Source organism: Ovis aries, chromosome 7 (genome assembly GCF_016772045.2).
Source record: "Ovis aries strain OAR_USU_Benz2616 breed Rambouillet chromosome 7, ARS-UI_Ramb_v3.0, whole genome shotgun sequence".
NCBI classification, from domain to species: domain Eukaryota; kingdom Metazoa; phylum Chordata; class Mammalia; order Artiodactyla; family Bovidae; genus Ovis; species Ovis aries.
The window spans coordinates 53,996,506-54,023,183 of record NC_056060.1 but is presented as its reverse complement, the minus strand read 5'-3'; the positions used below and the strand labels follow the sequence as shown (position 1 = coordinate 54,023,183).

General features: G+C 37.8%; 1 protein-coding gene across 1 annotated transcript in view; it reads left to right on the top strand.

The window, feature by feature from the left end:
• UNC13C (unc-13 homolog C) overlaps positions 1-26,678 on the top strand; it is a 706,632-nt gene that overhangs the window by 475,374 nt on the left and 204,580 nt on the right. Inside the window, exon 21 of the mRNA XM_060417920.1 lies at positions 21,054-21,139. Coding sequence (XP_060273903.1) covers positions 21,054-21,139 — 86 coding nt within the window. The remainder of the gene's footprint in view (positions 1-21,053; positions 21,140-26,678) is intronic.

Sequence of the window (26,678 nt, the reverse complement as noted above, 5' to 3'; positions counted from 1 at the left end):
ATGTACATCCCTTTGTTTAGTTGCTTTCACTAGTTACTATTTTGAGATTCATCCGGGTGTTTGTGGGTATCGGTACTTCATCTCTTATTTCTAAGTGATATTCCACTGTATAGATACAACACAAAATGTTTATCCATTCATCTGTTATGATTAGGCTTAAGGTCAAGGTGAACATTTGGATTTTTAGGTTTCTGTGAATATTTGTTTATAAAATTTTATGTAGAATTTTTATTTTCCTTGGATCATGTAATATGTACATAATTAATATTTCTTAAAATTGCCAAATACTTTCCAGAGTGTTTATACATTGCCAACATTTAGTGCAATTGGACATTTTGCTTTTAGCTATTCAACTAGGTGTATAGTGATATTTTCTTATGGTTTTATTTACCACTTTCCTAAGAACTGATATTGACCATCTTACATGTGTTTATTTGTGATCCATATATCCTTGGTGAAGTGTGTGTTCAAATCCTTTTGCCATTTCCAAATTGGAATGTTTATCTTCTTATTAAAGAATTGTAATGGTTGTGACTGTGAAGAAAGCTGAGCGCCAAAGTAGTGATGCTTTTGAACTGTGGTGTTGGAGAAGACTCTTGCGAGTCCCTTGGACTGCAAGGAAGTCCAACCAGTCCATCCTAAAGGAGACCAGTCCTGGGTGTTCATTGGAAGGACTGATGCTGAGGCTGAAACTCCAACACTTTGGCCACCCCATGCGAAGAGTTGACTCATTGGAAAAGACCCTGATGCTGGGAGGGATTGGGTGCAGGAGGAGGGGACGACAGAGGATGAGATGGCTGGACGGCATCACCGACTCGATGCACATGAGTTTGGTTGAACTCCAGGAGTTGGTGATGGACAGGGAGGCCTGGCGTGCTGTGATTCATGGGGTCGCAAAGAGTCGGACATGACTGAGTGGCTGAACTGAACTGAACTGAATGGTTAAGGTCTACTGTCAGATATGAATGTTGCAATATTTTCTGCTATTTTGTGACTTTCTTTTCCATTTTTTACATTTCTTTAGCAATCTTAAAAAAATTGATGGAGCAGTTCAATTTATCATTTTTACAATTTGTTTTTTTTGTGTGTGTGTTTAAGAAATCTTTGCATCCACCACATTCAAGTTGCAACACCACAGTTTTCTTCTAGATGTCTGGTGTGATACAAACTTGTAAGATTTTCTGGTGGTTTTTTTTTCATATTTTTATCTATCTTTCCAACTCTATTTGTTGGAAAAATTATCCTATACCCAGTTGCTTTTGCAGCTTTGTCAAAAATCTGTTAATTAAATGTGTGAATTTCATTCTGGACTCTGTGTTCTGTTGACCCATATATCTATCAGTCTAGTAATGATGAACTTCCTCTCCTTTTGTCTGGAAAACTTTTTGTCTCTCCTTCAATTCTGAAGGACAGCTTTGCTGAATGGAGTATTATTGGTTGGCAGGTTTTCTCTTTCAGCATTTTGAAAAATCATTACAGTCCCTCCTGGCTTGCAAAGTTCATGCTGAAAAATTCACTGATAGTCTTAATAGGATCCCCTTCTAAGTAACAAATTGATTTTAAGATTCTTTCTTTGTCTGTTATATTTTCTTTGCTAAAATTCTCACTTTGTTTATGCCTTGCTCTCTGACCTCAGTGACCATCTTTATGACCATTATTTTGAACTCTCTGTTGGGTAAGTCACATTCTCTATCTTACTAAGATCACCTTCTAATGATTTATCTTGTTCCTCTGTTTGAGACATATTTCCTTGTTGTTGTTACTTTTTTTTTCATTTTCCTTCAATCTTTGTGTTGGTTTCTGCACATTACATGTGCAGTCTTGACACTGACTCATCATCAGTCCAGATGAAGCTCCTGGTTGTCTCTCAGACCTTTATGGTTGTCCCTCATAGTTGAGGGTGTGCCAAGATCAGTCAGTGTTCCAAGGAAGAGAATATCAGTCAGCACATCGATGCAGGCTAACCAGAAACTGTACCCTCATGGAAGAGCTGGGAAAAGATATAGTTAAGTTCCTTCCAAGGAGAAATTTGAAAATGGGTATATTTACCTGCTTCCTCTACAGGAAGCCCAGGCAGATAGTCATGAGAGTGGGGGAGGAACGAAAGGGTGCTCCTGCACCAAGGGAAAAGCTGCTTCTTTGTTTGCTGTCCTCCTGTGGAGCATGTGAATGCAGCCCCATTAGCTTTCAGAGCTAAGTGATTTGGGAATTCCATCCCTGGTATGGCAGCCATTAAAAACTGAGTCACTAAATACATGGACAAACTGCTTTCAAGGTGGTACCAGCGATTTGGTTTTATTGTTGGATCAAGCCAGAGAGGGAATGCAGAAGTGCCTACCAGCTCCCCTGGACTCTAGGGAGATCTCAGTCAGCCTCTAGATGCATGTTAAATAAGAAGCCAGACCTTCAGTCCTCAGCTTGTAAAGTATGCAGTCAAATCCCTCAAGGGAAGTCTGGACAATGGAAGATTTTGTCTGCTCTTTCTGGGCTGAGCCTTGAGGGGTAGCCACAGGAAGTGAAGTACACCCATTGCCAAGTACTTCTTTGTTTGCCATAGTCCTTGAGTCACTGGATGTCTCTCAGTGGGATTTTCTGACTATGTAGTTGTACACTCCGTGCGTCTGTGGTACAGGGAAGTTCAGGAGTTCCTTTGTTGTCATCCTGGTCCCTCCTAAAACTACTTGTGCTTGATTGTGTTTTTGATATTTGTGTCTTTCAAGGAATTTTTCCACTCAGTATAAGCGGCCAAATTTGATGTTTTATAATTGTTCATGACATTTCCCTATTATGCTTTTTTCTTTTAAAAAATCTTAATACATTTCAGTTCAGTTCAGTAGCTCAGTCGTGTCCAACTCTTTGTGACCCCATGGACTGCAGCAGGCCAGGCCTCCCTGTCCATCACCAACTCCCAGAGTTTGCTCAAACTCATATCCATTGAGTCAGTGATGCCATCCAACCATCTCATCCTCTGTCATCCCCTTCTCCTCCTGCCTGCAGTCTTTCCTAGCATCAGAGTCTTTTCCAATAAGTCAGTTCTTTACATCAGGTGGCCAAAGTATTGGAGCTTCAGCTTCAGCATCAGTCCTTCCAATGAATATTTAGGACTGGTTTGATCTCCTTGCAGTCCAAGGAACTCTCAAGAGACTTCTCCAACACTACAGTTCAAAAGCATCAATTCTTCAGTGCTCAGCTTTTCTCAGCAAAGATAGGGTTTACACTGGAGAGAATGGATAGCTGGAAAATCCAAAAAGTATTAAAAGTACAAAAAAAGAAAGAAAATAAATCATTTTAAAGGTTTTTATGAATGTTAATTACAGCCTTCTTGAAATCTAAAATAGTTATTTCTCTGAAAATTTCCAAAATAATATGTTATTTGGACAGAGTAAGAAGTTTTTTTGGTTTTTTCCCCCCCTAGGAGCATAAGAGTACTGTTATAAGATTGCTATCTAAGACTTGTACTAATTCAGTCACTTTTGATGTCAACTTTCTGTCTCATTGGAAGAGACTCTGATGCTGGGAGGAATTGTGGGCAGGAGGAGAAGGGGACGACAGAGGATGAGATGGCTGGATGGCATCACTGACTCAATGGACGTGAATCTGAGTGAACTCCGGGAGTTGTTGATGGACAGGGAGGCCTGGTGTACTGTGATTCATGGGGTCGCAAAGAGTCGAACACGACTGAGTGACTGAGCTAACTTCTGTCTCCCTGACTACATATCATATAGAAAAGAAAAGCTTCCTCTTGGATTTTCATTTTATTATGCTCACCAGATGATTTATGCACAACTAGATATCTGTGTTATGAATATTATCATTGGCATTTAGGGAACTATGGGAAATTAATTACAGCCAGGCATTGTTCTAAGCATTTTTACAGTTTAATGTCTAATTGAATCCTAAATGTAATTGCAGTAGAATCAGTGCTGTTAAAATCCCCAAATTGCATATGACAGAAGGGGTAAGTAAATTTCCCAAGATCACACATTTAGTAAGTGGCAGAATCAGAATCTAAGCAACCCTCCACATTAACAAAATGATTAATTGTAGGGAAAAGATCCCATAAGTAAGGGCAGGGCATTAATCCTTCAGCTCAGTGCAAACACTTCTGATGTCTCAAAGATTAATCTGGATCTGGTCATGAGAAACCTGAAACAATAATTATAAATGGAAAAGGTATAAGATATGCCATATGATGGCACCACTTGTAGTTGTGTATTAGCCAGTAGACAAAATGCATGTGGTTTTAATTTTCCGTAGGAAAAATGTAAATTTGAAGTGTGTACCCACTGGGGCCCTCAGGAGAAACCAAGAAAGATTTTTTTCCCTAAAATTCTCTGTATTAAAAAATTTTGCTTCCCCAACATTTGGGATACACAAAAGTGATCAATTTTCTCTTGTGGATTAGGTGCAAAAAATGTCAGAACCGAGGCCCACATTTAATAACTCTATTGAATCTAACTTCATACATTTCTATGCCTTTTTATTTTTTTTCTTTTTTATTTTTATTTCCTCATTTTCCTTTTTTTTTAAAAAAAAAAAAAAGACAACATATAATTTTTTTTTCCTCTGGAGGGCCTCTATGTCCTGCTGCTGGATTCTGAACTGGCTGCTCTGTAGGTCTATTGCAGCACTGTTATTTGGAGATAGTGATTGCTACCATTGGTAGAAGGTTTCATTCATTTAACTTAATGTCAGTTACTGGGCAATATGCTACAAACTGGAAACCTAGCAATACACGAGACAAAAAAGTTATTTAATACTTCTGCAGGGAGTGGAGAGGAGTTAGATAACAAGGCATATAAGCAAACAGATAATACAGTGTTTCAGGTGTTGATAAGAAGGTAAAGCAAGATAAATAGAAAAATAGTGACTTGGCAGAAGTGAGGGTTGTTGCTAATATGTCAATTTTAAAGGCTAAGAAAATACTCCTGGAGAAAGTGCCATTTGAATTGAAGCCTGAATGATTAAAGAAAGGCAGACAGAAACAGAGCTCTGTAACTGTAACCAGGAGAATCAGTAACAAGTACAGAGTTTCAGGGCTGAAGCCTGGCATGTTGGAGTAGCAGCAAGAAAGGCCATACGACTAGGGGTTAATCAGTGGGAGAAGCCATAGGAAAAGTTGATGTCATAAAAGTTGCACTTTTATTTATTGGATGGTGCTGCAGATTCCCATAGTTGACAAGGCAAGCAGACTGCAGCACTGCTTTAATGTTCTTATTTCAGTTGCTGTTACCTGACATGTGGGCTTCCCAGGTGGAGCTTCTGGTAAAGAACTTGACTGCCAATGCAAGATACATAAGACATGGGTTCCGTCCCTAGGTCAGGAGGATCCCCTGAAGGAGGGCACTGCAACCCACTCCAGTTTTCTTGCCTGGAGAATCCCATGGACAGAGTAGCCTGGTGGGCTACAGTCCATAGAGTTGCAAAGAGTAGGACACGACTTATGCAACTTGGCAGGCAGGCAGGCAGGCACCTGATATGTGGTCAGTATTTACTCAGGTTAGAGAGAATGAGAAGTAGTAATTTGGTTAATCAAGATTTTTTTTTCTAATTATTATCCTTTCTTTAGCAAAGTTAGTTTTACAAAACCTTAATGAACTTCCTACTATCCAGCTCTGAGTTCCTCCCATACTTTCCTTTCAGTTCAGTTCAGTCGCTCAGTCGTGTCCGACTCTTTGCGACCCCATGAATCCCAGCACGCCAAGCCTCCATGTCCATCACCATCTCCTGGAGTTCACTCAGACCCACGTCCATTGAGTCCGTGATGCCATCCAGCCATCTCATCCTTGGTTGTCCCCTTCTCCTCCTGCCCCAATCCCACCCAGCATCAGAATCTTTTCCAATAAGTCAGCTCTGAACATGAGGTGGCCAAAGTACTGGGAGCTTCAGCTTTAGCATCATTCCTTCCAAGGAAATCCCAGGGTTGATCTCCTTCAGAATGGACTGGTTGGGTCTCCTTGCAGTCCAAGGGACTCTCAAGAGTCTTCTCCAACACCACAGTTCAAAAGCATCAATTCTTCGGCACTCAGCCTTCTTCACAGTCCAACTCTCACATCCATACATGCCCACAGGAAAAACCATAGCCTTGACTAGACGGACCTTAGTTGGCAAAGTAGTGTGTCTGCTTTTGAATATGCTATCTAGGTTGGTCATAACTTTTCTTCCAAGGGGTAAGCGTCTTTTAATTTCATGGCTGCAGTCACCATCTGCAGTGATTTTGGAGCCCCCAAAAATAAAGTCTGACACTGTTTCTACTGTTTCCCCATCTATTTCCCATGAAGTGATGGGACCAGGTGCCATGATCTTAGACTTAACTGAAGCATTACCTCTTCTAGCAAATCTTCCCTAATTTCGTCCAGGATGTATAAGTACCACATTATGGTTCTTCTATGAGTTTGCACTCTGTCATTCCATTTATAACTTGGTATTATGAGTATATGTATATAACTCTGTTTTCTCCAGTATTCTAAAAGGTTTTTGAAGGAAAAGACCATTTCTTGTCATCCTTTTGTCTTCAACCTTAGCATAGTGTGAGATGAAGAGATGATGTTCAACTTGTTAACAAATGGAGGTCCCACTGCACCCTGCTTACAAAATCAATTACATACTCACAAATGTTGGTAGCAAAGGAAAGGCACCTTTAATTAGAATGCCAATAGTCTGGGCAGATGATGGACTCAACATCCCCCCAAAACCAATTCTGAAGATTCTGCTTGGCCATGACATTTTACAAAGAGTAAAGTAATCTTAGTTAATCACTGAGATAGGGATTCAGAGTGGTCACCATGCCCACCACCCCCACCCGCCTAGTGTGCAGACTCATTGACTTCTTGTAATCTTCCTCTAGTTGTAATCTTGTTCACGCAGTTTGTTTGGAAGATTACAAGTTTCCAAAGTGAAGTTGAAGCTAGGTAAGAGATTTGGTCCTCTGTTCTTTATTGATATTTATTCTTCATTTCTTTTTCTTTGATCTACAGAAAGAACTGACAAGTTAGACAAGGTATTGTGTGATTAAAAGATTTTAGAGGTGTGCTTGAGCCAGAGATAAGCAGAGCAAGGGGGTACCTAGTTTAAAAGTTAATTCTAATCTACCTTTCTTAAAGTGACAAAAAAAGGGGCTTCCTGCTAAGATGAGTTTCCTATAAAGAGCTGCTTACAAATCCCCACTTGTCAGAACAGGATTCTAATTCTATGACATTAGGGGCAAAGGTCTATCTTCTGTAATTTCTTCATGGTAATATAGGGTGCTGTATTCTCAGAGTGGAAGGTGTCAATGTGAGTCTGTAGCATTTCTGACAATTTTAGTTGTCTGCATATATATATATACATAGGCTGAAATTGAAAGTGAAGTCGCTCAGTCATGTCCGACTCTTTGCTACCGTGGGCTGTAGCCTATCAGACTCCTCCATCCATGGGATTTTACAGGCAAGAATACTGGAGTGGGTTGCCGTTTCCTTCTCCAATATATAGGCAGAGAAACCTACAATTATTCTGATGCCTACAGAGATGTAGATTATCATGAGCAATAAAGTTAATCCCGTTCTCTTGAGGCCTGTTCTTGAAGTTGTTCTAGCCATAGATTCAGTACTGCTCAAGTGGGAGCATCTAACATTATGGCTACAGACTGGTCATCATGCAGTTAGCTTTTTTCTCCTTTGGTGGCAATTACAGTATCTGTAGAATAATTCTCTATTGTCTAATCATTAATTGTTTGGTTTGGTGTTTGGGGTTGGCGCCTGCAGGGTTTACGCAGTTCCAGAGTCATGTTTACTGAGTAAGTAAAATTTGCCAGTTCCGTACTTGTCCTTCTGCTTTGTCTTTAGCGTTATTCAGATTTTTCTCAGTGATAAGTGATACCCCCTTCTCCCATCCTAACATGTAATTGAAACAAAACAATAGATGATTACTTTGGTTTAGTAAAGTAACATCCAAAAGCTCCTTACCATAACAGGCCATCTAAAAGCTTATTGTGAGAAAAGGCAGAAAATTGCCATGGTAACTTTATTGGCATCAGATAGGAATGATCATACACAATAGGTGCTTTTTCACTCAATACAGACAGATAAAATGACTGCTGAATCATAGTGAAAGGATTTAAGGGAACTAATTCTAAGCAGTCTTTATAGCAATGCCTCATTCTTTGACAATGAGAGATCCATTCATAAATATGCATTATACGTGGAAAACAACTTACAAAAGAGTCTCCCTCCACTGATGTTTGGGCACTCAAGATGTTTGTTGGGAATCACCCAGTGGACATTAAGGTCTTTACTTTTACTACAAATCTCATTTTATTATAGTTATTTTGTAAGCCATCTTAGTATTTTTGAATATGATGAATACATCAGTAATAAGTAAAAATAAAGAGGACTATGTTTCAAGTATGCAAAGATAAATGTGACTTGAGTGGCTTAGTGATCTAACATTTTTGAGTGAGAGAGACTAATCTCTGAGACCTTAGAAAAGTTTTGTAACATCTTTCAAACTGTTTTCCACATGTGGGAACTGGGAGGTAAAAGTGAAGACATAGGACCGTTATCAGAATTCGAGGAGATGAAGCTTAAGAGCACTAGCCCAGTGCCTGGTATTGCTTAGATACTCAGCAAATGTTAATTCCCACCTCTCCTTCACTGCCTCAAGCTCCCTGACCCTGACATGAATTTCAGAACTTGCTTTCCCCAAGTCTGTAATCTGGACATACTGAAGTAGCTTGAGAAACAGTGATCTGAAGGCAATAAATTCCATTGGCTATTTCCTGCCCCAAAGACATTACCCAATTTTTTTAAAGCTTTATCTGGCCATTTCTACCTGCCTCACTACTACCAAGTAACATCTTCATTGTCTTACAAAATGCTGATTTTAATAGTTAAGCTAGATGCATCCCAAATTTTATTTTTCATATTTAAATTAAATATGTATTTAAAGATCCAAATTCATTAAAATAATACCTTAGGTTGTAGATATAAAGAGAAAACAGAAGGATAAAACGTTAGTTGTATTTAAATGACATTAGTAACCCACTTTTATTGTTGTTGTTACAAGAGAACTTAAATACAAAAGGGAAAAATGATCACCACAGGAAATGTCCCGTAGTAGTTGAGTTCACATTACAAATGCTTAAACTGACTTTCACCTTTAACTGCAATGGTGTGATGTGTTTCAGTTGCTCTTTAATTTGTAAGGCTACTTTGTAATTTACTAGTAGAGTCCTGTTCATTCTTCTTGGCTGTTCTCTCTCTTCAAGGTAACGGCAGATAATTGCACTAAGGCATGTCAAATTTTCATATTAACAAAGCTGAATTTAAAAAAAATAATAATGTTAAAAGAGCAGAGCAAACTGAGTGTCTCACCTGCTGGCTATGACAGTGAAGTTTCAGTTGCAGACAGGACAGATACCAGAACCGTTGCTTACTCACATGAAACAAAGAATACATTTTTCTTCAAAGGCAAACTTTGCATATCAAAATAATACTTCACATATAATGAATTCTAATTTTTATCTGTTTTGACTAATGAATCAGTATTATCAGATCTGACAGTGGAAGACTGTGTTTTCCTTATTTCACTAAGAGATTTGCAAGATAATAAATTGAATTGTTAAATTGTTGTGTCTCATAGGATTCAAGGTTTAAAACATTTATGCTTTGCATTAATTGCTACAAATTAAAAATGGGAGACATTCAAATAATGTTGAAATGGATCAATTATTTCATTAAACCTCTTTTTATAAATGATAGACTAAGTGAAGTCATGATTGCATGGAAAATGAAGAGGCAGAGCTATACATTCTAAAGTTTAATTTGTACCAATTTTATTTTTAAAATATAAATAATAAAATATGAATATTAAATATACTGTATTATACATGTACTTGTTTTAACTTTTAAGTATATATTATAATTCCTAAAAGGTTAGGAAATGGTCATGGCATGCATGCATGCCAAGTCACTTTAGTTGTGTCTAACTCTTTGTGACCTTATGGACTGGAGACCGTCAGTCTCCTCTGTCTATGGGATTCTCCAGGCAAGAATACTGGAGTGGGTTACCATGCCCTCCTTGAGGGCATCTTCCTGACCCAGGGATTGAACTGTCTCTTATGTCTCCTGCATTGGGAGGTGGATTCCTTACCACTAGTGCCACCTGAGAAGTCCAGGAAATGGTCCTATTGAGTGTATAATAATTTCCCTCTTCAGTCAAGTTTATTGCTATTAATTTTGTTAGCTTTTATTTTTTCTGGAAACTAATAACTAGCAAACACAAATGTAAACTTGCATTCATTTGGTAATTTTTTTCACATTAGAAATCAATAAATCTAAATAATATTTTCTTGCATGTCTCATTTGTGGTAAAATTTTCATTATAATTAGCAGTAAACATTTATTAAGTGCTCACTGTGGGCCAGTGGCTGTACAAAGTATTTACATGTAAAGTTTCATTTAATCCTCATAACAGCCCTAGAGTCCCAAGTTGCAGTTATTATCACCTCCATTTGACAGATGAGGAAATTGAGTTTTGAAGAGATTACTCAGTGCTCCACTGGGTAAATTAGTTAAGTAGCAGAAGAAATCAAGCCTCTGTCTTTTGAACTGCATTGAGGCTTAACCACTACATTATACCTCTGTGAACTGTGCACAGGAAATAGCCAGTACTGTGTTAAATTACAGAAAATAAGCTTCTAGCAAATATGCAAATGTATAGAGTTCTTAGCCAGCTCAAAGAAAAGGCAGAAATCAACTGTGGAGTGGGTTGGAAGAAAACAACTTTTCCATTTGATTTGATACAGAGAAGACAGCACAGATACAGCATATATAATTTGATGCCATAGTGAGATTGGGTATGTGTATATCTATAAAGGAAATTTGAACACAGTACAAAAATACAATTATGGAAATATTATTTTGTGGCCCCTTAAAAATTAGAAACATAAAATCCTGCCAGTGGTTACTCAGAAATTGATAAAAATCTCTTATAAGAAATACTCTATGTCTCTCCTCTTCCTCTGAGTTCTGATTTGCTTCTTTTATTGGTTGTATATAGTTGTGAATTTTTCTCCCCTTTTCACTGAGTAGATAGGAATAAAGAAGTTGTTTTGGAAACTATTAGCTTTGCAGACGTTCTTACCAGGTTACATCCTGGCTTGTAGAATTGTTTAAATTGGAGAGGAAATTTACATACTTATAAATAGATAAATAAATACATAAAAGTATGTGTGCATATAAATGTACAAATACAGTAAGAAGACTGTATAAGCACAATTAATATTATTTGTTAGTGAAGAGATGCTAGATGGAGAATTGTTTTCTAATGCCAGCCAAAACTGTTTAAGGAGGAAAAAAAAAATCATGTTATTTTCATCTGAACTGAACTATGAAGCAAATGTCAATAAAATTAGATAAGTTAAATTTTGTGGCAACAGTAAAATGATAGAATTTACAGTTTTACATAGTGTAAAGGCACCAACACTATCACTAACTCTTAATATTGTGAGCTACAATTCAGTTTATAGTCACTGTGAACTTGTCTTTGCCCTTATCCTTCACACTTAATTAATCATTGCTAATTCTGCCTTGGGGCCTCCCTGGTGACTCAGTGGTAAAGAATCCAAGAATCTGCCTGCCAATTCAGGAGACAGGGGTTTAATCACTGGGTCTGGAAGAACCCCTGGAGAAGGAAATGGCAACCCACTTCAGTGTTCTTGCCTGGGAAATCCCATGGACAGAAAGAGCCTGGTGGGCTACAGTCCATGGGGTTGCCAAGGAGTCGGTCCTGTCTTAGTGACAAAACAACAACAAATACAACAAAAGACTTCAGCTGGAAGACATACTGAACTGTGCTTTCAAAGAACAGAGAGAGTATTTATGATCAGATGGAAGTTGAGGGAGAGAGTACAGATAGGAGAAAATGATCAGAAGACATGGGACATTAGATATGTTTAGAAATTATAAGTAGTGGAGGTGGCAAGAGCATGGAAGGCATTGGAGAGTAGAGACAGAAGTTACAGTGGGGGTCAGGTTGCCATTGGCCAGGCAAGTCACCTGAATGGGCTGAAATTTCTCTGCGCTACTGAATGTGTGACAAGCAATTGATGGTTTTAAAGTAGTGATTTGAAATATTACAGCCTATGTTCATCAAATTAGGTGGTAGTATACAGTATGAATTTGAAGAGTAAGAAATGGAGGTAAATAACAGATATACTAACAGATTACTTCAGCTTTTGAGTCAAGTGTGACTTGAATTGGGGATAAGATGGTAGGAGCAGGGCAAGGATAAATTCTACAGCTACTTCAAAGGAAGAATCCACAGAAGAGTAGAAAAAAGATGCTGTGGGTTGTGCCAGAGGTTGATGACCAAGTTTGCTATCTGGATTCAGGTAGGGTTGACTCATGAAGTATTTTATTTAACCAGGATTTCTGTGAGACGGAGCCAGAGAAGTGTTTCCAAATGCACCAAAAATACCCTAGAGGGGTAGTAAAGTAAAATAAAAATATAGACTTTGAAAGAACCTGTGTAATTATTAAGTAAATAAAGGATCTTTGAGTAATTTTTTTTAGCACAAGGATATCTATTATTTCCATTGGTAATAGTAAGAAAACCAAGTTTGAAGCTGCCCTGTCAATACACAATAAGCAAAACTTCTAATGATATCTCAAACCCCAGAGATTATCTTCTACATGGAAGCAGAGCTTGGCAAGTAAATCTTGAGATTTAAATTTAGACTGTTGCAGAAAATATAAAGCTAATCATTTGAACTGTACATATTTTAAAGAAAAATCAATACGTTAAACAAAAGAGCTAGCTGTAAGGACATCATAAATGTTTGGGAATTTCTATTATTGTCATAAGAAAAAGAATGAAAAAAATATGGTCAAGAAGCATAAGCTCTATATCTGATTCTGTCATTGATTTATTTCATGTTTTAGAACATGTTTCTTGATACCTAATATCCCTAAGTATAAAATGAGTATAGTCAAAGTTATGTTTGTCTTTCTTCTAAGTATGAAAAAAAATTGAATACTTGCTGATTGTTTATTGGAGAGTTCATGAGCTTTGGAAAATCAGCTCAAGGCTCTGACTACCAGCTCTTCATTTGTAAAATGAGAATAACAACAACCAAAATGAATTTTGTGAGCAATAAATGAATGTTATTTAACTTTTTAAAAGAATCACATAGTATTTAGTAAAATTCCATTTGATTTTATTTCAGGATGCATGTAAATGTTCATATTTTCTAAAATAATCATATTCAACTTCACAGGCCTATTTGAAGTAGAAAATGAAAGTTCTAATGCTTATGTATCATTTCTTGTGAAGAAAAGAAAAAAGTAAAACCAAAATAAGACTCCCTTTACCCATGCCTTACAAATTTTTTGTAGTTGGGTGTATTTTTTCTAACTATTTTCTGCACATATAAGCATAGAAATTCACTTAATAGTATTTATTTTTATTTTTATTTTTTTTACAAAATACAGGCTCATAATATGTATACTAACCTATAATTTTCCTTGTTTGCTTAAAACTGCCTGACATTTATCTTTTCATGTCAGTACAGGCAGACCTATCTCGTTTTGTTTAAGTTGCATATTATTCTGTAATTTCATATAACACCATGATGATGCATCCATGGAGGGGGATTCCTGAGCCACAGGAGAGAAGGGAGTGTAAATAACTCAGGTATTGGAATAGCATGAAAACTTGTAGAGAGTCGGGCTTTTGGAAATCAGATGCAGACAGGTCCTGAATTTTCTTTTCTTTTTTTTTTTTTTTCTTGCTTGTTTTCTAGCCTGAAATCTACTTAGTAAAAAAAGTTTTACTATTATTTTAATTGAAATTTCTTTGAATATTAGAGTGGTAAGAATCTCTTATCTATGTTTGCTAGGTCTTTGTGGGTTTTTTTTTTTCTTTTTAGATTGTCCATTAATCACAGCCATTTTTCTAATATTTCTCTTTTTCCTCAGATTTATAACAATTCTTCTTATATTAGTAGTAGTATCCCTTTGCCTTTCATATATCGAGTGTATATTTTTCTAGTACGTTGTTTTTATTTTAAATGGTAGTTTGGTTTTGGTTTACGTTTTTGTTAAATCCTCAACAGTAATAATGAGAACCCTTAAACCTTAGTTTCACAAGAATGAAAATCAAATTTGACATTGCTTATGCAACTGAGAAAATCCTGACATAAATAGCTTATTTTTAGATTCTCTGTTTGGAAGTTATCTGATTAAAAAGTCTAGATTAAACGAAAAAATTTTAAAAGTCGCTTTGAGAATCTTTTCTTATGGTAATTACAACCGTTTACTGGGGTTGCGTAGTTTATCTCTTCCACCAATTAATCTTTATCCTCCTTGAAATGTACCTGCAAATCTTACTTTCTTCAAGTAACCTCTGTGAATGGTTACACTAGATATTCTTCTGCCTCATATACTCAGCTTTATTGTGTTGAGTAATTTCTACTTAGTGCTATACTACGTGCCTTTCCATTGTGATCCTTTTTTTTTTTCTTTAACCAAATATAGTTAATTTACAATATTGTGTTACTTTCTGGTGTACAGCAGAATGCTTCAGTTATATGTCTATATAAAATTTTCAGATTCTTTTCCTTTGTTGAATATAGTTCCCTGTGCTATATGGTAGTAGTCCTTGATGTTTATTTTAGGCACAGTAGTGATCCTTGTTTCCCCGTCTATGTCCCATGAAGTGATGAGGCCGGATGCCATGATCTTCGTTTTCTGAATGTTGAGCTTTAAGCCAACTTTTTCACTCTCCTCTTTCACTTTCATCAAGAGGCTTTTTAGCTCCTCTTCACTTTCTGCCATAAGGGTGGTGTCATCTGCATATCTGAGGTTATTGAGATTTCTCCCGGCAATCTTGACCCCAGCTTGTGTTTCTTCCAGTCCAGCGTTTCTCATGATGTACTCTGCATGTAAGTTAAATAAGCAGGGTGACAATATACAGCCTTGACGTATACCTTTTCCTATTTGGAACCAGTCTGTTGTTCCATGTCCAGTTCTAACTGTTGCTTCCTGACCTGCATACAGATTTCTCAAGAGGCAGGTTAGGTGGTCTGGTATTCCCATCTCTTTCAGAATTTTCCACAGTTTATTGTGATCCACATAGTCAAAGGCTTTGGCATAGTCAATAAAGCAGAAATAGATGTTTTTCTGGAACTCTCTTCCTTAATCCCAGGGTTGATCTCCTTCAGAATGGACTGGTTGGATCTCCTTGCAGTCCAAGGGACTCACAAGAGTCTTCTCCAACACCACAGTTCAAAAGCATCAATTCTTGGGCGCTCAGCCTTCTTCACAGTCCAACTCTCACATCCATACATAACCACAGGAAAAACCATAGCCTTGACTAGACGGACCTTAGTTGGCAAATAATGTCCCTGCTTTTGAATATGCTATCTAGGTTGGTCATAACTTTTCTTCCAAGGAGTAAGCGTCTTTTAATTTCATGGCTGCAGTCACCATCTGTGATGATTTTGGAGCCCCCCAAAATAAAGTCTGACACTGTTTCCAGTTTCCCTGTCTGTTTCCCATGCTGAAGCTGAAACTCCAGTACTTTGGCCACCTCATGCGAAGAGTTGACTCATTGGAAAAGACTGATGCTGGGAGGGATTGGGGGCAGGAGGAGAAGGGGACAACAGAGGATGAGATGGCTGGATGGCATCACGGACTCGATGGACATGAGTCTGAGTGAACTCCGGGAGATGGTGATGGACAGGGAGGCCTGGCGTGCTGCGATTCATGGGGTCGCAGAGAGTCAGACACGACTGAGCAACTGAACTGAACTGAACTGATGTGATCCTTGTTTCTTAAGATCACATCAGCCCAAGTGTAGACAGCAGAATATAAAGCCAGTCCACTCAGGATATCTTTGGCTCTTCTTGCCCTGGCTCACTGCTCTAGCTCCTCTGCCTCCTTTCAGCTACAGCTGCTGTTCCGCATTCTCCTTTGCTATTTACGATCCATCTTCCTGTTCCTCATGTTGCTCTTCTTTGATATCATGGCAGTCACCATCACTCACAGCATACATCAAGTTTCCTGTCACTATTGCTGCTTGATAACAGAAGTTCTGAATCCTCTCCTGCCAAACTTGTTCATACTGCTGGTTCCCGTCTCTGTACAGGCTGCAGAGTGACTCTCCATTGAAAATAAGCTGCTCTCTCACAGCCCCTAAGCACCAGTGAGGAGGAGGAGGAGTTTTCTCCAAACTCTTGGTTTTCTAGAACTACTTTTTTCCACAACCAACTCAACCTTCTCAGGCTTTAGCTTCTTTGTGAAGAAGTGAAGTGAAGTCGCTCAGTCCTGTCCGACTCTTTGCAACCCCATGGACTGTAGCCTACCAGGCTCCTCTGTCTCTGGGATTCTCCAGGCAGGAATACTGGAGTGGGTTGCCATTTCCTTCTCTAGGAGATCTTCCCAACCCAGGGATCGAACCTGGGTCTCCCATATTGCAGGCAGACGCCTTACTATCTGAGCCACTGTGTGTGTGTGTGTGTGTGTGTGTGTGTGTGTGTGTGTGTGTGTATGAACATGATATGTATGTGTATATATATATATGTAATATATATATTTGTTTTTACTGCCATCTCTACTACTAGGTTGTAAACTTCTGAGGGGCAAGGATTGTGTGTGTTTTATTTAGTACTTAGCCTTCAATTAATAGTGACTTATTAACTAATGTTTCTTATTAAATGTTAAACATGTAAACACTCATTTTTATTATATTACCTCTTATTTTACTGGTATAAAATTTTTATATTTTTTTCTAAAATAAGATATTACAAACTTGATTGAAGGTTTATTTGTACATATGCCTCCTTGAATTCAATTCCCTTCTCTGCTTGCCCAAACCTACTATTAGAACTTTTTATCCCCGTGAATTTCTCTGTATCTTTATGATAGATTCATGCACATTGTTACATGTATCAGTTTTTTATTCTTCTTTTTGCTTCAGTTAAGTTCAGTCGCTCAGTCCTGTCCGACTCTTTGCGACCCCATGAATTACAGCATCCCAGGCCTCCCTGTCCATCACCAACTCCTGGACTTCACTCGAACTCATGTGCATTGAGTTGGTGATGCCATCCAGCCATCTCATCCTCCGTCGTCCCCTTCTCCTCCTGCCCCCAATCCCTCCCAGCATCAGAGTCTTTTCCAATGAGTCAACTCTTCACATGAGGTAGCCAAAGTATTGGAGTTTCAGATTCAGCATCAGTCCTTCCAATGAACACCCAGGACTGATCTCCTTTAGGATGTTCTGGTTGTGGATTCAGTTTTACGAATCTAGCTCAGTTTATTTATCCATTCATTGACTGAAAGAGTAACTTTCAACATATATAGTTTTTGTAAAAATATGTTTCATTTCTCTTAGATAAATGCCTGGAGTTGGACTGTTGATAAGTGTATATTTAACTTGATTGGCAAACTGCTTTCCAAAGGCACTGTCATATTTTGCATTCTCAGCAGCATTATATCAGAATTCAAACTTCTCTGCATCTGTATACTTTCACCAGCCCTTGATATTATCAGGTGTTGTTTTGTTTTATTTTGAGCTGTTTTAGTAGACATGTAGTGATATCACATTATAATTTTAATTTGAAAGTACCTAGTGACTTTCATGCATTGGAGAAGGAAATGGCAACCCACTCCAGTATTCTTGCCTGGAGAATCTCAGGGACGGGGGAGCCTGATGGGCTGCCGTCTGTGGGGTCGCACAGAGTCGGACATGACTGAAGCGACTTAGCAGCAGCAGCAGCAGTGACTATGTTGAGCATATTTTCATGTGCTTATTTTTCCATCTAATTATATTCTTTGCTCAATTATCATTCAGATCACTTGCCCATTTTTCATTGGGTAATTTTTTTTTAATTGGGATTTGAAAGTACTTTGTATATTCCAGATATGTCCTTTATCAGATATGTGTTCTGCAGGTCAGTTGCCTTTCTTTTTATTTAGTCAACAGTATCTTTAGAAAAGCAGATTTTAATTTTCATAAAGTCCAATATATCAGTATTTTATGGTTTGCACTTTTTGTGACAGATCTAAGTAACCATTGCCTGATCTTAGATTAGAAGATTTTCTGTGTTTTCTTTTAGAAAATCTTTAGTTTAGGCTTTATATTTAGGTCTGTGATTCATTCTGAGTATTTTTTTTTTTCTTGTATGTTGTGAAGTTTGGGTCGAGGTTTACTTATTTTTGCATAGGGATATTTAAATACTCTAGCAGACATATTGCAAGGACTACCTTTTCTCCATTGAATTAATATAACATTTTATTGAAAATTAATTGACCTTGAAGATATAATATCTTAATTACTGTAATTTCATTGTAAGATATGAAGACAGATGATGTAAAACCTTCAGCTATTTTAATAAACACCAGTTTTACTCTTCTATTTCTTTTGCTTTACCATGTAAATTTTAGAATGAACTTGTCAATTTCCATGGGAAAAAAATCTGCTAGAATTCTGCCTGAGATTGCATTGAATCTGTAAATCAGCTTGGGAGAATTAATATTCTAATGACATTAAGTATTTCAATTCATGAATACAATATATTTCTCCATTTATTTAGATCTTATTTGATGTTTCTCTTCAGTACTTTGCAGTTTTATTTATGTAAATCTTGTACATATATATCCTTAGATTTATACCTAAATATTCAATATACTTTGGTGCTATTATAAATGAACTCTTATTTTAACTTCAATTTTCAATAGTTCATTGGTAGACTATAGAAATACAGTGATTTTTGTATCTGAATTTGTATTCTGTAACCTTGCTGAACCTATTTAGTAACTATTTTGTAGTATTTTGAGGATTTAGATTTTTGTTTTCCTCCAAATAGAGTGTTTCTTCCTATGCTATCTGTATGCCTCTTTTATTGCTCTTTTTCTTGACTGTGTGCAATCTTTAGGAGCTCCAGTACAATGTTTAGTAGGAAGAGTGAGAGTAAAAACCATTGCCTTGATCTTTTTATTAATAAGATGTTAGATGGAGGTTTTTTGCAGATTCTCTTTATAAGGTTAAGGAAATTTTCTTTAATTCCTAGTTTTCATAGTTTTTGTTGTGTTTGTTTTGTTTTTAAGCATGAACAAATGTTGAAGTTTGCCAAATATGTTTTACTCATCTATTGAGATGATAAAGTTTTTCTCTTTAGTCTGTTAATAATGATACATTACACTGATTCATTTTTCAGTGTTGAACCCATGCTGCACTTCTGGGATAAGTTTCTCGGTCATGATGTATTATCCATGTATATATTGCAAGATTGAATTTGTCACTTGTTTTTGAGGATTTCCACATCAATTTTATGAGAGAGAATGTGGTTTAGTTTACTTTTTTGTACAGTGTCTTTGTTTTTTGTATCAGACCACCATACATTTAATTAATACATTCTTTTTTCTGGATTCAAAAAATTAACATAATTTTCTCATTTTATGAGCTTAATCACTCTAACTATACATTTATAGTTTTGTTGCTGTGTATATATTACATAAAAATTAACATACTACAAATTGTGGGATGTCTATCAGTTCAGTTCAGTTCAGTCACTCAGTCGTGTCTGACTCTTTGCGACCCCATGAATCGCAGCATGCCAGGCCTCCCTGTCCATCACCAACTCCCAGAGTTCACTCATACTCGCGTCCATTGAGTCAGTGATGCCATCCAGCCATCTCATCCTCTGTCGTCCCCTTTTCCTCCCGCCCTCAATCCCTCCCAGCATCAGAGTCTTTTCCAATGAGGCAACTCTTTGCATGAGGTGGCCAAAGTACTGGAGTTTCAGCTTTAGCATCATTCCTTCCAAAGAAATCCCAGGGCTGATATCTTATCCACAAATGAAACCTTTTGAAATAAATTACTTGTTTAAGGTTATTTGTATATTAATAGATTAAAATTTATTGTTGAAAACTAATTTTGTGTATATGTAGGTTATATTAATTTTTTGATCATAGGAAGTGTTCTAAGTGCTTAATAAATATGCATCCACATTTAAGTTTTAAAGTATCAGTTGAAATAATTAGATAAATTGATAGATGGAAATTGGAAAGAACATTTGATAAAACACACTTTGCTTTGGTGAAGTAGTACGTAGGAACCATGGTCTTTTCTTCGTTAAGGTTATCCTGAGGTCATATTTATTTAAGTAACTCTTTATATCCCATTCAGGATCATATTTATTTATTTTTTTCTTTTTTTGATTTGGACTCAAAGATATAAATGAATGTGAGAGCTGCTTTTGTTACTTTACATATATATGTGTGTGGGTGGGTGTATATACACACATCCTTCTATACATATACATACATTATTATGGATTATATATGGATTATATATTAATATTATATTATGTATTATATATGTATATGTATTATATGTGTGTATATATGTGTATGTAATACATATGTATTATAGTTTGTTTATATATGCATTTTATAAAAATATGCATATAATTTATTGTATATATTTGTCAGAACAGAACATACTTTCTTATGTACTAGCAAGCGCTGAGTGTTTATAATGAATGAAATTATTTCCACTGGCTTACATTACTTTGAGCTTTATCATGAGATTGAAAATACATACAAACAGAATTTGTATTCAGCAGCAGTAGGAATATTGTCTTTGCCTTAAGCTTGTTTGATCTAAAAAACACGGCCTGCCTGGTAATTCTGAAATCCTGACTAAGAGGTCTACCATGGACCATTTCACCAGAGGAGTGAGGAATCTTGATAAAATAATTTACTTTAAGCAAATATAGACTGGAAGCTACAGTCCACGTGGTCACAAAGATTCGGACATGACTGAATGACTAAGCACAGCACAGAATGGAAGCCTTCAAGTTTGCTTCAAGAAAAATGGCTGTTGTGATAAAAACCACACTCATGTATAGCTTTTTTCCATACCGTTGAAATTGATAAAGAGAAATCTCATAAGTAAAAGTATGTATAAACTATGTAATAATGATTGTGATATATATGCAATATAAAGTGTATTCTTTTCTCAGTCACATGTTTTTTTCTTTTTGATCTACTAATGTATGTGTTTGGTTTTAGGTTTCCTCAAGAGCTGAACATGGGAAAAATAAGTGCTGAAATTATGTGGACCCTTTTTGCTCAAGATATGAAATATGCACTAGAAGGTAATTACAAATATTTAAACTTAAAATTCTGATTTTGTGTTCTTGGTTTTAAATGTGAAGAGTTGATGCATCAAAACATTGAGTGTTGTGATCAGTTTAGTTCTAAAACTTAATTCAACATTGTAGAAAGATAATGATCACAAAGTATTTAGAACTACTGAAGAGATACATATATTTTTAATAAAATGGTTTAAGTTGCAGGATAATAGTGAGATTTTGTAGATTAAGGTTTAGATGAGTAATATTTTATGGCATAAATTAGATTACATCAAGAGGGTGGATGAGTGATACTTGTTCAGATATTTGTCTTCATAGACTTAGAAATGGTATCTTAAAATGTGCAGGTTAAAATCTGGCCAAAGCTGGTACAAGGACAATGTCAGGACACTTCACCAGAAATTCCACTTTCAATATACACAAATCACAGAATGTAAAGCGAGGAAGATACATCTCTCAGCTGAAAAACTGAAGGTTCTTTGAGCACCCAACATTATGTTTAGAGGTGAAGATAGAATGTTTAACCAGCCTGGGGTTCTTGCTCTCTAGGAACTTAAAATCTTGTAGAAAGTTTTCTTTGCACGTATTCAATGTATATTAAGGCCCTAGATGCTAAATACCCAGACTACACTCAGTATGGAAGATACAACAGTGAACAAGCTGGCCATAGTCCCTGCCCTCGACAATATTATGGAGGACAGCTGCAAATATGCAAACAGTCACCAGGTGGGATAGTCAGGTGTTGGAGAAGACTCTTGAGAGTCCCTTGGACTGCAAGGAGATCCAACCAGTCCATCCTAAAGGAAATCAGTCCTGAATATTCATTGGAAGGACTGATACTGAAGCTGAAACTCCAATACTTTGGCTACCTTATGTGAAGAACTGACTCATTTGAAAAGACCTGATGCTGGGAAAGATTGAAGGCAGGAGAAGAAGAGGATGACAGAGGATGAGATGGCTGGATGGCATCACCAACTCTATGACATAGATTTGAATAAACTCTGGAGTTTGTGATGGACAGGGAAGCCTGGTGTGCTGCAGTCCATTGGGTTGCAAAGAGTTGGACATGACTGAGCAACTGAACTGAACTGAAAGATGATGGGCTATCTAGAGCTGAAACTCTGAATTCAGACTTGGGACAAAGAGTAAGGCAGGTTTTCTAGAGGAACCTACTCTGAGGAAGTGTTATCTTCACAAAAAACTGGAGTTATAAGTAGGAGTTCACTTTGGGAAGAGATGAGCAGAAAGCATCTCTGTCTCTTTCTGGTCGAGGACAGTGCCTTACTTAGCAAGTAGAGTGAGCACAAGGCATATTTGAGAAGAGAATTTAGCTGATTCTGTGAGCAAGAAGTAGCAAGAAAATGAGGCTGGAGGAATTGGCAGGGACCAGCATGTGCCTTGACATACTCCTTTTCCTATTTGGAACCAGTCTGTTGTTCCATGTCCAGTTCTAACTGCTGCTTCTTGACCTGCATACAGATTTCTCAAGAGGCAGGTTAGGTGGTCTGGTATTCCCATCTTTTCAGAATTTTCCACAGTTTATTGTGATCCACACAGTCAAAGGCTTTGCTATAGTCAGTAAAGCAGAAAGGGATGTTTTTCTGGAACTCTCTTGCTTTTTCCATGATCCAGCGGATGTTGGCAATTTGATCTCTGGTTCCTCTGCATTTTCTAAGACCAGCTTGAACATCAGGAAGTTCACAGTTCATGTATTTCTGAAGCCTGGCTTGGAGAATGTTGAGCATTACTTTACTAGCATGTGAGATGAGTGCAGTTGTGTGGTAGTTTGAGCATTCTTTGGCATTGCCTTTCTTTGGGATTGGCATGAAAACTGACCTTTTCCAGTCCTGTGGCCACTGCTGAGTTTTCCAAATTTGCTGACATATTGAGTGCAGCACTTTCACAGCCTCATCTTTCAGGATTTGAAACAGCTCAACTGGAATTCCATCACATCCACTAGCTTTGTTAGTAGTGATGCTTTCTAAGGCCCACTTGACTTCACATTCCAGGATGTCTGGCTCTAGATTAGTGATCACACCATCATGATTATCTGGGTCGTGAAGATCTTTTTTGTACAGTTGTTCTGTGTATTCTTGCCACCTCTTCTTAATATCTTCGGCTTCTGTTAGGTCCATACCATTTCTGTCCTTTATTGAGCCCATCTTTGCATGAAATGTTCCCTTGGTATCTCTAATTTTCTTGAAGAGATCTCTAGTCTTTCCCATTCTATTGTTTTCCTCTATTTCTTTGCATTGATCGCTAAAGAAGGCTTTCTTATCTCTTCTTGCTATTCTTTGGAACTCTGCATTCAGATGCTTATATCTTTCCTTTTCTTGTTTGCTTTTCGCCTCTCTTCTTTTCACAGCTATTTGTAAGGCCTCCCGAGACAGCCATTTTGCTTTTTTGCATTTCTTTTCCATGGGGATGGTCTTGATCCCTGTCTCCTGTACAATGTCACGAACCTCATTCTGAAAAGGAGTACGTCAAGGCTGTATATTGTCACCCTGCTTATTTAACTTATATGTAGAGTACATCATGAGAAACTCTGGACTGGAAGAAACATAAGCTGGAATCAAGATTGCCGGGAGAAATAGCAATAACCTCAGATATGCAGATGACACCATCCGTATGGCAGAAAGTGAAGAGGAGCTAAAAAGCCTCTTGATGAAAGTGAAAGAGGAGAGTGAAAAAGTTGGCTTAAAGCTCAGCATTCAGAAAATGAAGATCATGGCATCTAGTCCCATCACTTCATGGGAAATAGATGGGAAACAGTGTCAGACTTTATTTTTTGGGGCTCCAAAATCACTGCAGTTGGTGATTGCAGCCATGAAATTAAAAGATGCTTACTCCTTGGAAGAAAAGTTATGACCAACTTAGATAGTATATTCAAAAGCAGGGACATTACTTTGCCGACTAAGGTCCGTCTAGTCAAGGCTATGGTTTTTCCTGTGCTCATGTATGGATGTGAGAATTGGACTGTGAAGAAGGCTGAGCGCCCAAGAATTGATGCTTTTGAACTGTGGTGTTGGAGAAGACTCTTGAGAGTCCCTTGGACTTCAAGGTGATCCAACCAGTTCATTCTGAAGGAGATCAGCCCTGGAATTTCTTTGGAAGGAATGATGCTCAAGCTGAAGCTCCAGTACTTTGGCCACCTCATGCGAAGAGTTGACTCATTGGAAAAGACTCTGATGCTGGGAGGGATTGGGGGCAGGAGGAGAAGGGGACGACCGAGGATGAGATGGCTGGATGGCATCACCGACTCGATGGACCTGAATCTGAGTGAACTCCGGGAGTTGGTGATGGACAGGGAGGCCTGGCATGCTGCGATTTATGGGGTCACAAAGAGTCGGACACGACTGAGCAACTGAACTGAACCGAGCATGTGCCTTATGGGCCACAGTGAGGAGTTTAACTCTCTGCTGACAGAAGTAAGAGCCCATGGAGAATTTCAGGAGGGACGTATCCTGTTCACATAGGCAGCTAAGAACAGACGTCAGCATGGCAGATAGATTGGTGGAGCTGGTGCTCACTGTGCCACGGTTTTGTTGTTGTTGTAGGTGTTTGTTTGTCTTTGTGTTACTAAAATGTAAGCTTGCTACTAGGCCACACAGAGGAAACATACTGTACTTTTCCTTATTCAAAAAAGAAGGTATACAATAGATTTTAATACCTGGTTTTCTGGTAAAATCTAATTAAATAAGTTAGGGTTTATCCTTAAACTTATACCACATGTTGCTCAGAGATGCAAACTCCTTTTTCTGCAGTGAAGCATTCCTTCTCTATTGTATTAATCAATCCTGCTTTCTTTACCTCTGCCTCCGCTCAAACACATCTTTTTATACCACTCCGTTTTGATTGTCTCTTTGGGACCCAAAGTGCATCTTACGCATCTTAAATCAGACAGTAACCACCAGTCCACTAGACCAGTATCTTTCTTCAGATAGCATTTACTCCTCCAGTCCTATCCCTGACACATCACCACCCTCCTGATTGCCTGGTCAGTTCAGTTCAGTTGTTCAGTCGTGCTGGACTCTTTGCGACCCCATGGACTGCAGCACTTCAGTGCAGAATTCTTAATCTCCCCTGGTTCTTTCCCTTGCCTCCCGATTACAACTACTGGTACCACCATTCATTCAGTTACTTAAATGAAACACAGAGAATTATCATGGATTCCTTTACTTTCCTCACACACTTGAAGCTCATTCCTGCCTTCAGGCTTTTTTTTTTTTTTTTGCCAGGTGGTCTAATGCCTGGATTTCTCTTCCTAACCTTCTTCTCCAGCAGCCCTGTAGGACTCAATTTAATGGCACTTGCTCAGAATCTAAAGTCACCTCCATAAATAGCCTTATTTTAACCTTCTGCCTAGCAACTAATTACTATCCTATTTATTTAGTTACTTATGCTTACTTCTTATCTGTCTTCAATACCACTATGTATATTTTTTTTTGTCTGTGATTTTTATCAACATATCTATATTGCCTAGAATGATATCTAGTAAATAGAACCTACTTAATCTCTATGCCTTATCTATGAGGTAATGAAGACTTTATCAGGTAATCCCAGCTCAGTGGAGTAGTGGGTAGGGGAAACTTCCATTTGTGATCATTTTCTGTGTGATGTTGGGTATGTTCTAAAATGAAAAGTTCACACTGAATCAGAAGCTGGGCAGTGGGCAGCTGGAATCCAGCCCACACTTCACAGGAACTTGACTCTTTGGAACTGTTCCACAGTGGCTCTGCCACCAGGGAATGTTTTGTTTGGGCAGGGCCTCTCTCTTTGCTTACATAACAATATTAGTGCTACTATTGGATATTTTATTTTATGTTACCTTTGCTTTAAAAAAATAAGCAGTAATTTTAGTCAGTGAAGTAAAATATTTATGTTAGGAAAGTAAATCTCAAAAATTCAATGTTTACTTGAAACAACAATGAAATTAGGACTGCTACACATAAAGCACCATAACTTTGAATGTTTATTGACTAGAGGTTAATCAGTTCAGTTCAGTTCAGTCACTCAGTCATGTCCGACTCTTTGTGACCCCATGAATCGCAGCACGCCAGGCCTCCCTGTCCATCACCATCTCCCGGAGTTCACTAAAACTCATGTCCATCGAGTTGATTATGCCATCCAGCCATCTCATCCGCTGTCATCCCCTTCTCCTCCTGCCCCAAATCCCTCCCAGCATTAGGGTCTTTTCCAATGAGTCAACTCTTTGCATGAGGTGGCCAAAGTATTGGAGTTTCAGCTTTAGCATCATTCCTTCCAAAGAACACCCAGGACTGATCTCCTTTAGGATGGACTGGTTGGATCTCCTTGCAGTCCAAAGGACTCTCAAGAGTCTTCTCCAGCACCACAGTTCAAAAGCATCAATTCTTCAGCACTCAGCTTTCTTCACAGTCCAACTCTCACATCCATATGTGACCACTGGAGAAACCATAGCCTTAACTAGACGGAGAGGTTAATAGTTTTGTACAAAAACAGTACCCCAAAATGCTGAGATTGTATTGTTGAAAGTCAGATCCAAGGTCCATGGTAATTAGTA